The sequence below is a fragment of the Brassica napus genome, chromosome C4 (genome assembly GCF_020379485.1).
Source record: "Brassica napus cultivar Da-Ae chromosome C4, Da-Ae, whole genome shotgun sequence".
Lineage (NCBI taxonomy): Eukaryota > Viridiplantae > Streptophyta > Magnoliopsida > Brassicales > Brassicaceae > Brassica > Brassica napus.
In genome coordinates this window covers 20,909,778-20,925,512 of record NC_063447.1, presented here as the reverse complement: position 1 = coordinate 20,925,512, position 15,735 = coordinate 20,909,778, and the positions used below count along the sequence as shown (strand labels likewise).

Genomic DNA, 15,735 nt, shown 5'->3' with positions numbered 1-15,735 from the left:
TGCCGATCAAGCCCGTGATGTGGCCGCGACCAACCCGGCTTTAGATATGGCCGGACCTGATGCCACTAAAGTGGCCGGCCCTGATGTGCCAAACAATGATTCTTGGGACGCCAAGATTCATGGTACTGATGGTGCAGATAATAATGAGATCTCAATGAACTATGTCTTGTCTGGAAAACAATGGAACAGAAAACATGTCGACATGGATGATTTATTTGCTTACGAAGTAGCACTTGAACTTATGGATAATGAGGATCAAGAACCCACGTCTATATATGCATGCATGCAAAGATCAGATTGGCTTAAGTGGAAAGAAGCCATAAACGTGGAGTTAGAATCACTGAGAAAGAGATGTGTTTTTGGTCCAATAACCCGAACAACTCATGATATTAAACCAGTGGGATACAAATGGGTCTTTGTGAGAAAGAGAAATGAGAAAGGAGAAGTCGTGAGGTATAAAGTCCGGCTTGTTGCACAAAGATTCTCACAGAGACCTGGAATAGATTATGAGGAGACATACTCCCCTGCGGTGGATGCTACGACCTTCGGATTTTTGATAAGTCTGGCCGTGAGAGAGGGTCTGAATTTGCGGTTAATGGATGTTGTAACCGCATACCTTTATGGTCCACTGAATAATGACATTTATATGAAAGTCCCAGAGGGTATTGAATTGAAAAAAAAAGAGAGTTCTCGAGACCAATATTATATTAAGTTGGAAAAATCTCTTTATGGACTGAAACAATCCAGACGAATCTGGTACAATAGACTCAGTGGGTACCTAGAGAAAGAGGGATATAGAAATGACCCTATCAGTCCATGTATTTTCATAAAGAAATTCGAAAATCAAGGGTTCGTGATCATAGCTGTGTATGTTGATGATCTGAACATCCTTGGAACCTCTGGAGAGATTTCCCAAACGGTTGAATACCTTAAGAAAGAATTTGAGATGAAAGATCTCGGGAAAACAAAATTATGTTTGGGATTACAGCTTGAGTACATAAGTGATGGTATCCTTAGGCATACACAGAGAAAGTACTCAAGAGGTTTAACATGGCCGATTGCCATCCTCTGACCAGTCCCATGGTCGTGAGATCACTTGGCATGGACACTGACCCATTCCGTCCCAAGATGGACGATGAGGATGTCCTTGGTCCCGAAATGCCTTACCTCAGTGCCAATGGAGCTTTGATGTATTTGGCAACTCATACACGGCCTGATATAGCCTTTGCCGTGAATCTCCTGTCCAGGTTCAGCTCCTGTCCGACCCTTAGGCACTGGAACGGGATCAAACATGTTCTTCGTTACCTACAAGGAACGAAAGACTTGGGTCTGTTTTATACTAACCATAATAAGGATGGTTTAGTTGGCTTTGCTGATGCTGGATATTTATCAGATCCACATCAAGCTCGATCATAGACAGGATATGTCTTTACACATGGAGGTACGGCCATATCATTGCGTTCCATGAAACAGACCATCGCGGCCACATCATCCAATAATTCGGAAATACTAGCCATTCATGAGGCCAGCCGCGAGGTTGTTTGGTTGAGATCGATGATCCAACATATCCGATCAGATTGTGGGATGTTCGAGTGCAAAGAGCCGACCATTATCTTCGAGGACAATACGGCTAGCATTGCTCAGCTCAAAGATGGTTATATCAAAGGGGATACGACAAAACATATTTTGCCTAAGTTCTTCTTTACCCACGATTTGCAAAAGACCGGAGAGGTCAAAGTGATCCAAGTACGGTCTAGTGATAACTCGGCCGATTTATTCACTAAGGCACTTTCGACCTGTAGATTCAAGAAGCTCACGCATCAGATTGGGATGCGTAGGCTGAAAGACCTCCACTGAGGTTCTCATCAGGGGGAGTAGTACGTGTTGTACTCTTTTTCCTTAATCATGTTTCTGTCCCACTGGGGTTTTCATGATAAGGTTTTAATGAGGCAACATTAAGCGTATTACAATTCCTGTATGGTTATGGCATCCAAGGGAGAGTGTTATAAATCAATTAATGGATGTCCATAACCAGCCCATCCGTAGGAGAGAGGGAGAGAGAAGAGAGTGTCGGCCATTTGAGGAGAGAGAGAGAGGCGGCCACATACATGTGTTTCATTTTCCTTGTATGATTAGGATTTCCTTTCTTTGTAATCTTTCAATATTATGTATTAGTAGTCTTTCCTAATCTTAACTGGTCTAGGTTTTGGATACTTTTCTTTTTATTATCTTGTAATCCCCTTATATAAAAGAGACACTTATTCATTAATGAGAGATAGAAATATTCAGCTCTAAATGTATTGTTTCACGACAAATCACATTTTGTTTCCTCGGTAAAGCCCTATAGTAGATTTTAATACAAAATTGTCCACACTGAATTGTTATTTTATCGAATAAGGCACTACTGTCTGCTGTACTTTACCAGAGAACACTAATCAATAAAATCACACAGTTGATGTAAATACAGAGTCTACTCCTCGAGAAAGAGATATTTTATTTATTTTTATGGGACGTGAAGAATCGTAGAAAGAAGAAAGAGGTTGAGCGTCCTATAAAGCGTGAATCAAAGCTGTTTTCAGGAGGGGAGGGTGGCTAAAGTCGTGATCAGTCATCGGGATCTGAATTAGAGATGGCTGCGGAGAAGGAGCGAAAATCTTCAGCGGTCTCCGACATGGGAGCCTGGGCAATGAATGTGATCAGCTCCGTTGGAATCATCATGGCCAATAAACAGCTCATGTCTGCTTCTGGTTTCGCCTTTAGTTTCGGTTCGTTCTCCGATCTCTCTATCTCTCTCTCTCTTATTATCATTGGAGATCTGATGATTCCATTTACTCCCAGCAACGACTCTTACCGGATTCCATTTTGCTCTAACCGCATTGGTCGGTTTCGTGTCGAACGCGACGGGACTGTCGGCATCGAAACATGTCCCGATGTGGGAGCTAATCTGGTTCTCCATTGTCGCCAATGTGTCTATAGCCGCCATGAATTTCAGCCTCATGCTCAACTCCGTCGGCTTTTACCAGGTTTCCTTAATCACTCCCCCCCTTTTCAGAGAAAAATTGGATTATGTTGGGTTCCTCTGAATCAATCGTCTCTGTATGTTGCATAGATCTCGAAGCTGAGCATGATTCCTGTCGTATGTGTCATGGAATGGATCCTCCACAACAAACGATACTCCAAACTAGTGAAACTATCCGTCGTGGTTGTTGTCGTAGGTGTTGCTATTTGCACTGTCACTGATGTCAAAGTTAATGCCAAAGGTTTCGTTTGTGCTTGCGTTGCCATTTTCTCCTCGTCTCTGCAGCAGATTTTAATAGGTTCCCTGCAGAAGAAGTATTCAATTGGCTCTTTTGAATTGTTGAGTAAAACAGCACCCATTCAAGCTCTTTCGCTTCTCCTTGTTGGCCCTTTTGTTGATTATCTCCTCAGTGGCAAGTTCATTGTCAACTACACTATGTCTTCTGGTTGCTTTGTAAGCATCATATCCCTCCCCTCCTCTGCTACTGCTTTGTTTATATTTATCCTTCCCTCGGTCTAATTATTCTACCATTTTTTTTTCAGCTATTCATCCTTCTCTCATGTGCCTTGGCTGTGTTCTGCAACATAAGCCAGTACCTTTGCATCGGGCGCTTTTCAGCAGTATCGTTCCAGGTTATAGGTCACATGAAAACCGTGTGCATCCTCACACTCGGATGGCTCCTATTTGATTCTGCAATGACTTTTAAAAACGTGTCGGGCATGATTGTTGCGATTGTTGGGATGGTGATCTACAGTTGGGCCATGGAATTGGAGAAACAGTCAGCAAAGGCTTTGAGCACTGTGAAACACAGCTTAACAGAAGAGGAGTTTGAATTTCTGAAGGAAGGTGTAGAAGAAACTACACACTCGAGAGATGTTGAACTTGGTCACACAAAAGCTTAGTGATGATAGAAACATAGTCTTCAGCTACAATATCTTCTGTTATAATCTGTATTGTTTTGTGTTAATTAAACCAAGGGGTGGTGGCCGAATAATGTAAAGGTTGAATCCGATCAATCTACGCTTCGACCTATGTCCCTTGGTTATAAAAAATAGGGAAGTTTACATTAATTTTCTCTAAAAAATAATGTTTTGTTGCTTATATATTTGCCCAATTCCATGGAAACTACCTTGAGTTTTCATATATTATATTGTTTTACAGAGCACTCAAAGAGTAGATTGTTCCTTTTTAAGCTTATCTAACATAATATGGCAACACTTGTCCATCCTCTCACATTTTAGACCTTTTAGTTTGGTTTTGCACTTTATTTTATGCGGAAATAGCTACTCTTTGAATGAATTACTGGGAATTTGAATTACTGGGAATTTGATAGAATTTACAAATCCCTAACTCCTTTATTGATAAGAAACTTGAATACAAGAAGACACACGAACAGCTTTGAAACTCCTTTATTAATCGTCATCATTGCTGCCTCTATCAGTAAAGCAATCACTCTACAAGATGTAAGCACAGCAAGGACAGAAGCGAAATGAGGCGAACTGGTTTGTAAGTTGGAAGCACACGCACTCAACCCTCCACAGTCACGGCTTTGCACCGTGCCATCATCTCCACTTGTAACATATACAGAAGCTCCTTGTACATTAGGTTGCAGTATTTCTGGACAAGCCCATATATTACTGGTCCTCTGTTTCTTCTGCCCTTGTTGTACCAGAATGTGTAACAGAATGCCCTTGGGATGCATTAATAACATGTATTTCACTTGAAAAACAGTTGAGACTCTGATTTGAAACATCTCTTGTATCAACAGCTCTAATTTTATCCTTTTGCTCTCTATCATATCTCCAAATCAACACAGCCAAAATCAACTAGCAAATAAGTATCCTCTTGAATACTCCCCACCTTTGAAAATAAATTTGACTTCAAGCTCATGATAGGAGAATTCCCATGATAAGATTTGGCTGCAGTTCTGGTCTTCTATACGACTGGGATTAGGAAATCAGATGGAAAAAGACAACGCCAAAGGGAAAATGTACTTGTGACTGATCCATTGTTTCCTTTGAGCAAATATACAGCCACATAATTCCCTTATGGTCCTGCAACACACTGAAATGATTGTGATTCATCAGTGACGTGATTCTCTTGTCAAAAACAGACACTAAGAAGAATTCTCCGCAACCACTGGCTCTAAATCAAGCGCCAAAACCGAAACTGGTTTAAATTGTTTAAATTTTCATTTGTGTTTTAGATGAAAACTGACGTCACCAAGAGGAAACTGTAAACCCCATGCTTCATTTTTCAAGAAACTTTTCTACAGCCATGAAATGCCTTGCTTTTGCAGGACGTTGACACTCTAATTGGAAGTAAAGATCTTTTCCCTCAAATGTACTCTTGTATTCACTCCACAATATATACAAGATACGGTTAAATTAGTTGAGAAATATAGTCTAACTTATCATATTTCTGACTTGGCTTACAAACGAAAAGAATATTCTCCTTTATCTATTATCCTCCCTCAGTCCTAACATAGGAACAGCGTCGTCGGTAGACTTTTAGTGAAAATATCTGCGTACGGAAGAGGAGAACGAATATGAATCTTCAACATTTGACCAAATATAAAAATGTACATTAAACTGCGTATTCAAATTAATTATTCATCTTATATATATTTTTTAAAATACCTGTTGGGGATGGATTGAACCCATCCACAAAGCCAATCGAACAAAAGGTCCAATCCGATAAGCCGAATAGTCGTCGGCTCGGAAGCCGATATTCGGAGTTTCGACTCGACTATAGACTGCTTTTAGTCGAACAGAGAGCAGACAGAGCATGATCGACTTAGCAACTCGGGACGAGCATTCACTCGACAAGGCCCAATCAATTAAAAATGAATTAGGTTAAGTCGGTCGGATAAAGACTATAAAAGGAGAGGAAAGCAAAGGAGAAAGGGATCGACACTTGGCTACACAAACTTAGCGGCGAGATTAGGGTTTACTGTCCGTACAATCATCTCTCTGCTATTTGTACTTTTCCGGTTTAAGCTCTCACGAGCTCCGGCTTGCCATTACTTTCTCCACCTTTGTAACCTCATCTCGAAATCTAATAAACGCCTCTGTTCGACCCATTTTTAGTATTGTTTACTTCACCTGAGACCAAACTCACCTTAAACAATTGGCGCCCACCGTGGGGCTCGAACCCACGACCACAAGGTTAAGAGCCTTGATACCTCGGGAGAGGGGCCGGAACTCACGCCTCCTCCGCCTCCTCCCCTTCTCTCGTCGGAGTTCATGAGTTCAGTCATGGCTCGACTTGCTCATCAAGAGGAAGTCCAGAAGACGACAAACGACCAGCTCGCTGCCATCGTCGCTGCTCTCAGCGCACCCACCGGCAACTCGCAACCATTCCGTCGTCACCTCTTCAACACAAACCCCCCTACTCCAACGGACGGTCGTACGACGAACCCAGCTGACCCTGCAGAGACCCTCGTCACCGATGCTCTTCCAGCAGCGTCCGATCCCTCAACTATCCGAGAGATTGCTAAATTCAAGTTAAATTTCCAACAAATGAGCTCGAGAATCCACCAAGCAACCAGCGCAGCTCCTGAGATTGATAGCGTCATCGCCTCAACATCACGCACACCTTTTACCGAAGAACTGACGGAGGTCAAGCTGCGGGAAATGGACAAGTTGCGTCTCCCAGAGTACAAACCAGGAGGTGATCCCGTCGAGCATTTGACGGCTTTCAACATCGCGGTGGCGAGAGCTAGACTTGCTCCCGAGGAAAGAGACGCAGGATACTGCCAACTCTTTGTCGAGACACTGAACGAACAAGCCCTGACTTGGTTCTCGGGACTCGAAGAGAACTCGATTAGCAGCTTCAAAGAGCTCTCCTCAGCATTTCTCAAGACCTACATCATGTTCACCAAGCGCGAAGCAACAGCCTCGAGCCTTTGGAACCTCAAGCAAACGAAGGACCAGAGTCTTCGCGACTACATGGAGCGATTTAAGTCGGTCGCGTCGAGAATCAACATTCCCGATCACATCGCCGTCGACGCCCTGAGGAACAATCTTCTGGTAGAATGTAAGTTCCGAGAAGATCTCTATCGAACTCCCACCTCTTCACTACAAGATGCCGTTGCTCGGTCCCACAACTTCATCCGTATGGAGGAGGACACTAAAGCCATCATGAGCAAGCATAACTCGGCGAAGCAATTGGCACCTAAAAACGTTGCTACCACTCACGTCGAACCTCGTCAGCATGCTGCCAGCGACAAACACAACCGCAAGAATGGTCTCCTCTACATCGTTGATAAAAACGGGAAGAAATGGAACACCTTTCATCGAGAGACAGATCCTCCGAGCGAATCCCCCTGAGCAACGGCGGCCGCCGCAGTCACCCAGGTCGATTCCGTAGCGGGTCCATCCCGGACTCCTCCAGGACTTACCAAATCGTGCAAGCTCCATGGCGTCAAAGGCCACGACACGTCAGAGTGCAAAACACTTTTCACACAGTTCCTTTCTTCGATCGAAAGCGGCGAGCTTAAGATCCCTCCTCCGAAGCCAAAAAGCGAAAGAAGTTGGAGTAGGAACAAGGATAGGAAGAATCAACGAAAAAATCAGGGGAAACCGCGTCAAGACGACCAAAAGCCAAAGGATGCCGAGCAGACCCCTCGTCAAGATGACGATGGTGACGTCTCAGCAGACGAAGACCAACCCGCGGTCAGACAAAGGATCGAAGTTATTCGCGCCCAACCAGAGTCCTCATCGAACGAAGAGAGTGACCTCGAGGAAGCTCCCAACTCGTCGGACTTACGTATGCTCCTCAAGCGAAAGGCCACTCCGAGGATTAGCGAGACTCCCGGTCCCTCTGATCTTCGAGTCGAGCTCAATGCCAAAAGAACCAAGCATGCACCGAGTCAAAGATCCTCACCAGCATCTCCAGACAACAACCTTATCGTCGATTTGCGAGATCAACTTAACGCCCGGATGGACAATCTACGTACGAAATTGGATCACAAAGGGGCCGAGCAATCAGAGGAAAGCAAGGATCTCCGAGCTTTCCTCATCAAGAAGCAAGCAAGCATCAGGCCGCGAATCAATGTGATTATGGGAGGATCACCACCTTGTGGGGATTTAGTACGGTCTGTCAAGGATCACCGCCGACTGGTGGACACTTCGCAGCGTTGGCCAAGAAGCCCCCGAACGATCCCCCAATCTCCTTCTCGTCGGAAGATCTACTCGGCGTAAACCTCCCTCATAACGATCCACTTCTCGTCGTCTTGGCTATTGATAAGTACGACGTTACCAAAGTACTAATCGATACAGGAAGCTCAGTCGATATCATTTTTCGCGAAGCTCTCGTAAAAATGGGTATCGACTTAAAAGACGTGAAACCATCTTCCAGAACTCTCACCGGCTTCAACAGCTCCTCCGAAGTAATCCTTGGGACTATCCGTCTCTCAGTACAAGCATAGGGAGTAACTCGGACGGTCAAATTCTCGGTGGTCAGTACCAAGGCCCCCTATCACGTGATACTAGGTACCCCATGGCTGTACTCTATGCGAGCAATTGCATCTACATACCACCAGTGCGTCAAATTCCCGGGGATGGATGGGACGATTAAGACAGTAAGAGGAGATCAACGAGCCGCACGAGATTTGTTGATCGCCATGGTCAAATTACAGCGCTCGCAGTCACTCGTCAACTCGGTTTCCCCTCCGATAAGTAAGGTCTGCCCACAAAAGGAAGAAGTGCTTGAGGTTCCGGTCGATGAGTCGGACCCAAGCAAAGTGCTACGAGTAGGTGCCTACTTATCAGACAAGATGCAGCGCACGATCCTGGATAGACCCTTCCATCACGGCTCACGAGCTGAACGTGGATCCAAACATCAAGCCCATTCGACAGAAGAGACGAAAATTGGGTCCCGAGAGATCTAAGGCAGTCGTCGAGGAAGTCGAGCGTTTACTCAACGCGGGCTCGATAACGGAAGTCTGTTACCCGGAGTGGCTCGCCAACCCAGTGGTCGTCAAGAAGAAAAACGGCAAGTGGCGTATGTGCGTTGACTTTACCGACCTCAACAAAGCCTGTCCTAAGGACAGCTATCCGCTTCCGAACATCGATAGACTCGTCGAGTCAACTGCCGGCAATGAAATTCTCACGTTTGTGGATGCTTTCTCGGGATACAACCAGATCATGATGCATCCGGATGACCGAGAGAAGACATCATTCATAACCGACCGAGGAACCTACTGCTACAAGGTGATGCCCTTCGGGCTAAAGAACGCCGGAGCGACGTACCAGTGACTAGTCAACCATATGTTCGCCAAGCAGCTTGGCACCACAATGGAAGTCTATATCGATTATATGCTCGTCAAGTCACTCCGAACATACGACCATCTGACGCATTTACGGGAGTGTCTTGACATTCTTAATACATACAAGATGAAGCTCAATCCGGCCAAGTGCACTTTTGGCGTCTCGTCCGGAGAAATTCTCGGTTACATAGTAACGCAGCGAGGAATTGAAGCAAACCCGAAGCAAATATCAGCTGTCCTCGATCTCCCAAGCCCGAGAAACCGCCGAGAAGTCCAACGACTAACCGGCCGAATCGCAGCACTCAATCGTTTCATCTCTCGATCCACCGACAAATGTCTCCCCTTCTACGATCTCCTCCGAGGAAACAAGAAATTCATCTGGGACGACAAGTGCGAAGAGGCTTTCAATCAGCTCAAACACTACCTGACGACGCCCCCGATTTTGGCGAAGCCAGACGTCGGCGACGTCTTGTCCCTCTACATTGCGGTCTCATCCGCAGCAGTCAGCAGTGTACTAATCAAGGAGGACCGAGGAGAGCAAAGACCCGTTTTCTACATGAGTAGAATGATGACTGGACCGGAAACCAGGTATCCGACACTCGAAAAGATGGCCCTAGCTGTCGTCGAATCAGCGAGGAAACTTCGCCCTTACTTCCAGTCACATTCGGTGGAAGTTCTTACCGACCAGCCGCTCCGAACTGTTTTGCAAAACACGAATAGAGCTGGCCGTCTTACCAAGTGGGCGATAGAACTCTGGGAGCTTGACATCACTTACAAGTGTAGAACCGCCGCTAAGGCTCAAGTCCTCGCCGATTTCCTCGTGGAATTATCTCCAGAACTTGCCCAAGATCTCGAAGTCCCAGATTCAAACTGGATTCTACACGTCGACGGTTCCTCGACGAACAAAGGTTCGGGAGCAGGAGTTCAACTCCAATCACCAACAGGGGAACTCATCTGACAGTAGTTTAGCTTTGGTTTCCCGGCGTCGAATAATGAAGCGGAATACGAATCGCTCATTGCCAGCCTTCGTCTCGTGAAAGCAGTCAAAGCTAAGCGACTCAGTGCATACTGTGACTCGCAGCTCGTCGGCAGTCAGTTCAGCGGCGACTATGATGCACGCAACGACAGGATAGATGCCTACCTCCGAGTCGTTAAATCACTAGCTAAGGAGTTCGAATTCTTCGAACTCACAAAGGTTCCCCGCGGGGAGAATGTGTGTGCTGACGCATTGGCAGCACTCGGAAGCAAGCTCCACGACCAGGTCAAAAAGATTATCCCGATCCATCGGATCGAGAAACCGAGCATCGATATCTCAGCGGAGGCAGCTAACTTCGTCACTAGCTCTAAAAATCCAAAACTTGGGATTCTTTTGGCCAACAATGAATACGGACTGTGAAGCGTATGCTCGACGATGCGACAAATGCCAACGACACGCTCCGAGCATCTACAGTCCAACCGAGCTACTGCGAACCTCCGCAGCCCCTTATCCATTCATGCGATGGGGGATGGATATCATCGGACCAATGCCAAACTCCCGTCAACGCTGCTTCGTGTTAGTATTAACCGACTACTTCACCAAGTGGATTGAAGCCGAAGCCGAAGCCTTCGCGCAGGTTACCGAGAAGGAAGTTCGCGGCTTTGTTTGGAAAAACGTTATCTGTCGTCACGGCCTACCATACGAGATTGTGACCGACAATGGATCCCAGTTTATGTCTGGAAATTTTAAAGATTTCTGCAACAAGTGGGACATCCGACTAAGCCCCTCGACACCAAGGTACCCTCAGGGAAACGGACATGCGGAGTCCTCGAATAAGATCATCATCGACGGGTCAAGAAGCGTCTCGATCTCAAAAAAGGACACTGGGCCGACGAACTCGACGGTGTCCTCTGGTCGCATCGGACGACCCCCCGAGGAGCGACTAAATCCACTCCCTTCTCCCTCGCATACAGATGGAAACAATGGCTCCGGCCGAGGTCAACGTAACAAGTCTCCGCCGATCAAAGATGCCTAAATATGTTGAGCTTAACCAAGAAATGCTGCTCGATGCCCTCGATGAACTCGAGGAGAAACGCGACCAAGCTCTTCTTCGGATCCAGAATTACCAGAACCAAATCGAGAGTTATTACAACAAGAAGGTCCGCTCGCGTCCTCTCGAGCTCGGTGATCTAGTCATGTGGAAGGTCTTCGAGAACACAAAAGAGCTCAACGCCGGAAAGCTCGGCGCGAATTGGGAAGGACCGTACAAGATCACTCGAGTCGTCAAACCAGGTGTGTACCGACTCGAAACTTCCCGCGGAGAGGCAGTCCCACGAGCTTGGAACTCTATGCATCTTTGTCGCTTCTACTCATAAAATGAGTAAACTTATAGTACGAGTAAATGATCTACGTCACTTTTTACTCGTATAAAAAAAAAAAAAAAAAAAAACACCGAGTAGATGCACCCTACTGTCACTTCTACTCGTCCAAGTAAATGACTACCAAGTCGCTTTTACTCGGGCCAAAACGAACTACGAAAGGATTGATCCTCGTCGGAGGTACGTAGGCATCCCCTCTACGGGGTCCAGCCCCAACAAAAACAAAAAAAAATCCTTTTTACTCATCTCGTTTCTCCCTTGAGCAAATGACGAGAGTAAAAAAAAAAATCTGAACAAACGATGCCAGCCCCTTAACTCATAAGCGGCGCACGGGCACTCGTCCCGATCAATCGGACGAATCCTGATCAGATATCGAACGAAGGAAAAAATAGAGTCTCGCGTCACCGATGCATTCTGCATTGACCGACTCACAAGCAGAATTTTCAGACCTCATCGCAAATCGAAGAATAATGAGTTGACCGACCAAATTTCTCTCGATTACTGTGTAGCGTCCGAATACCTTTTCCTCGGAAACTTATTAAAATTTGTTGTCTTTATTCATCCGACTAATCGTCAACAAGATTGGTAGGATTAAATCAACGGGCAACGGATTATTTCAAAATCAACTAAGTCATTTACGATCATTAGTGATGCACTTAAGATGAAAACACTTAAAAACAATTCGAAGTTTTAAAAAGGAAAGGGAAAACTCCCGAGTACCGAACAACAAAACCCATTCGGGCCAATAATACAAGACAAAATAAGAGTTCAAGGGCTTCGACGAGCCGAGACCGAGATAAAAAGAAAAGAAAAGTTACAACAGACAACGAGTTTCACTCATCGACAACAGGAGGATCCTTGCTGCCGCCGCCATCTCCCTCTCCGGGACGCGAGACACGACCAAATGTTGGGGCTGGCGGATCCGCGTTCGCCGTAGGCACCTCTTTTGGACGACCCGCAGGAACACCGTTTTCCTTCTCGGGATCTTCAGAGGAAGATGAGGACGAGCTCGCGTTTTAGATGCCTTCGCGGGAGAATCAGTCAGGACGATGGTAGGCACGACTCCGTCCTTCGGAACGATCGCACCGGCCGACGTCTGCTTCGTAGGATCGACGTCTTGATCAGTACGCTGAGTGGAAGATCCGGCGGTCTGAGCAAGCTCCTTCATGCGATCTTTGGAGTGGGGATCAAGGTCGACGTAGGGAGTACGGAGAGCAATAGCGGCTTCAGAGTCGATCAAATCGACATTTGACCCGAACGGATTGATCTGCCGCCAAATATCTTCAATTAAGAACCGAGATTCCAACACTAGCGGAGAAAGGCGAAGATCTTCCACCGGAATCTCCTTAACCTCCAAACGAGTTGCTTCCCGCTCATAATGCTCCTCTTGCTCGGCGAAAGTATCAATGGTCTCTTGCGGGATTTCAATTCCCGAGTCCTTGATCTGCTCAAGACATTTCCTCGTCCCGAAAGCTTGGCTGTACAGGCCCCAAGCATCATCGTATTTGTCCCTTTGATCTTCGCGAAGAGAAATCCGATGAAAGCGTTTTTCAGCTTTGGCGATCATAGCAATCATCACACGGATCCTCTCATGCATAACTTTGTATTTACAAGATTTACGAAGTCTGTTCATCTTCTCGGTGTGCTTCAGCGATTCCGCGGCCCTCACCTTCTCAAGATCAGCCTTTTCCTTCCCCAACTTATCCACCACGGATTCGAGGTCCTTCATGGACTTCTTGCACAGTTGCAAGTCGACCGCATGAGCCGTCCTCGTCTCGTCGAATGCCTTCCTGAGCGCCTTTTCCCGAGCGATTGCATCACTCTTATCTCGCACTGCAGCCCGGAGAGCCTCCTCGGCCTTCTTTCTCGCTTCCTCGCCCTCGCGAATCTGCTCTTTAGCTCGCTTCAGTGCCGTGTCGTACCTTTCGACGAGTACGTTCCAATCGCCTTGATTCTACTTCGGAGGAGCCGTTGAAGCCGGTGAGAGTTCTAGAAGATGGTTTCACGTCTTTTAAGTCGATACCCATTTTTACGAGAGTTTCGCGAAAAATGATATCGACTGAGCTTCCTGTATCGATTAGTACTTTGGTAACGTCGTACTTATCGATAGCCAAGACGACGAGAAGTGGATCGTTATGAGGGAGGTTTACGCCGAGTAGATCTTCCGACGAGAAGGAGATTGGGGGATCGTTCGGGGGCTTCTGTGGCCAACGCTGCGAAGTGTCCACCAGTCGGCGGTGATCCTTGACAGACCATACTGAATCCCCACAAGGTGGTGATCCTCCCATAATCACATTGATTCGCGGCCTGATGCTTCCTTGCTTCTTGATGAGGAAAGCTCGGAGATCCTTGCTTTCCTCTGATTGCTCGGCCCTTTTGCGTTCCAATTTCGTTTAAGGTGAGTTTGGTCTCAGGTGAAGTAAACAATACTAAAAATGGGTCGAACAGAGGCGTTTATTAGAATTCGAGATGAGGTTACAAAGGTGGAGAAAGTAATGGCAAGCCGGAGCTCGTGAGAGCTTAAACCGGAAAAGTACAAATAGTAGAGAGATGATTGTACGGACAATAAACCCTAATCTCGCCGCTAAGTTTGTGTAGCCAAGTGTCGATCCCCTTTCTCCTTTGCTTTCCTCTCCTTTTATAGTCTTTATCCGATCGACTTAGCCTAATTTATTTTTAATTGATTGGGCCTTGTCGGACTTTCGGGCCTGGCTAGTGAATGCTCGTCCCGAGTTGCTAAGTCGATCATGCTCTGTCTGCTCTCTGTTCGACTAAAAGCAGTCTATAGCCGAGTCGAAACTCCGAATATCGGCTTCCGTGCCGATGACTATTCGGCTTATCGGATTAGGCCTTTTGTTCGATGGGGGTCCCTCGGGGACAGAGGTCGCTGCTGCTGCTCCCGTTGCCGCTGAGCAAGCTCTCACTGGCGGCTCTTCCCAAAGAAAGAACTCAAGGAAGAAGAAGAAAGATGCCGAGGCTCAGGGGGAGCCTTATGAGGAAGGGAACGTCGAGCAAACCGGCGCGGGCGGTTCCTCCAAGAAGGGAGGTAAGAAGAGGAAGGCCGGGGATCCGCCTACAGATGACGCTCCCAAGAAGAAGAGGATGAAGAAGAAAGGCTTCACTCTGCCCCGCCCATCCTCTGTCTGTGAAGAGGAACTTCAGGCTCTGGTCCCTGAAGCTGTCTCCGAGGTTGGAACCTCTGATGATGATGAGGATGAGACCGTCGCATTACGTCTGCGGAGGCGAGAGAGATTGACTATTGATGAAGGGTCTCGTGGAGCCTTCGCGGATGATCGGGACATCTCGGAGACTCCGAGGAAATTGCCAGTCTCCGAGGGACGGCGAGGCCGCTTGCTCGACGAGTCTCCCGCTCGTATTGTAGAGGGATCCGAGACCCGTGTGTCCGGACGTTCCAAGGAAACCCCGGAAGATGGATTTAAATTTGAGTTCAATCGTGGGCTTCCATTGACCTTTCACCCGGAAGATTGTGGCCGTTTACTGCAGCTTATTAAGGGCGGTCCCGACCAGCTTCCTCCGGTGAAAGATCTCGTTTTTAAGGACGAGTATGAACACGCCGATTGCTCGTCTGTAAAAGTAAGTGTTTGTCTGTTCCTCTCCGCCATTTTTTTGCGAGGAATATTTTTCTAACTTTTCTTTGTTATGCCCGAGCAGAGTCAAGGCGATTGGAACATACTCGTCGAAAGGTACGACACGGCGCTGAAGCGAGCCAAAGAGCAGATTCGCGAAGGCGAGGAAGCGAGGAAGAAGGCCGAGGAGGCTCTCCGGGCTGCAGTGCGAGATAAGAGTGATGCAATCGCTCGGGAAAAGGTGCTCAGGAAGGTGTTCGACGAGACGAGGACGGCTGATACGGACGACTTGCAACTGTGCAAGAAGTCCATGAAGGACCTCGAATCCGTGGTGGATAAGTTGGGGAAGGAAAAGGCTGATCTTGAGAAGGTGAGGGCCGCAGAATCGCTGAAGCACACCGAGGAGATGAATAGACTTCGTAAATCTTGCAAATACGAAGTTACGCACGAGAGGATCCGTGTGATGATTGCTATGATCGCCAAAGCTGAAAAACGCTTTCATC

At 46.9% G+C, this 15,735-nt stretch overlaps 2 protein-coding genes across 2 annotated transcripts; both read left to right on the top strand.

Annotated features, from left to right (window-relative positions):
• The first annotated feature begins 2,429 nt into the window (after positions 1–2,429).
• On the top strand, positions 2,430–4,120 carry LOC111205103 (UDP-rhamnose/UDP-galactose transporter 3). The gene is made up of 4 exons (XM_022700482.2): positions 2,430–2,765; positions 2,839–3,023; positions 3,110–3,472; positions 3,562–4,120. The coding sequence occupies exons 1-4, from the start codon at positions 2,630–2,632 to the stop codon at positions 3,919–3,921; spliced, it is 1,044 nt and encodes a 347-aa protein (XP_022556203.2). The 5' UTR covers positions 2,430–2,629; the 3' UTR covers positions 3,922–4,120.
• Positions 4,121–10,795: 6,675 nt separating this feature from the next.
• LOC125585879 (uncharacterized protein K02A2.6-like) lies at positions 10,796–11,302 on the top strand. The gene has a single exon (XM_048755592.1). It carries the CDS (start codon positions 10,796–10,798, stop codon positions 11,300–11,302), a length of 507 nt encoding a protein of 168 aa, XP_048611549.1.
• Positions 11,303–15,735: the final 4,433 nt, after the last annotated feature.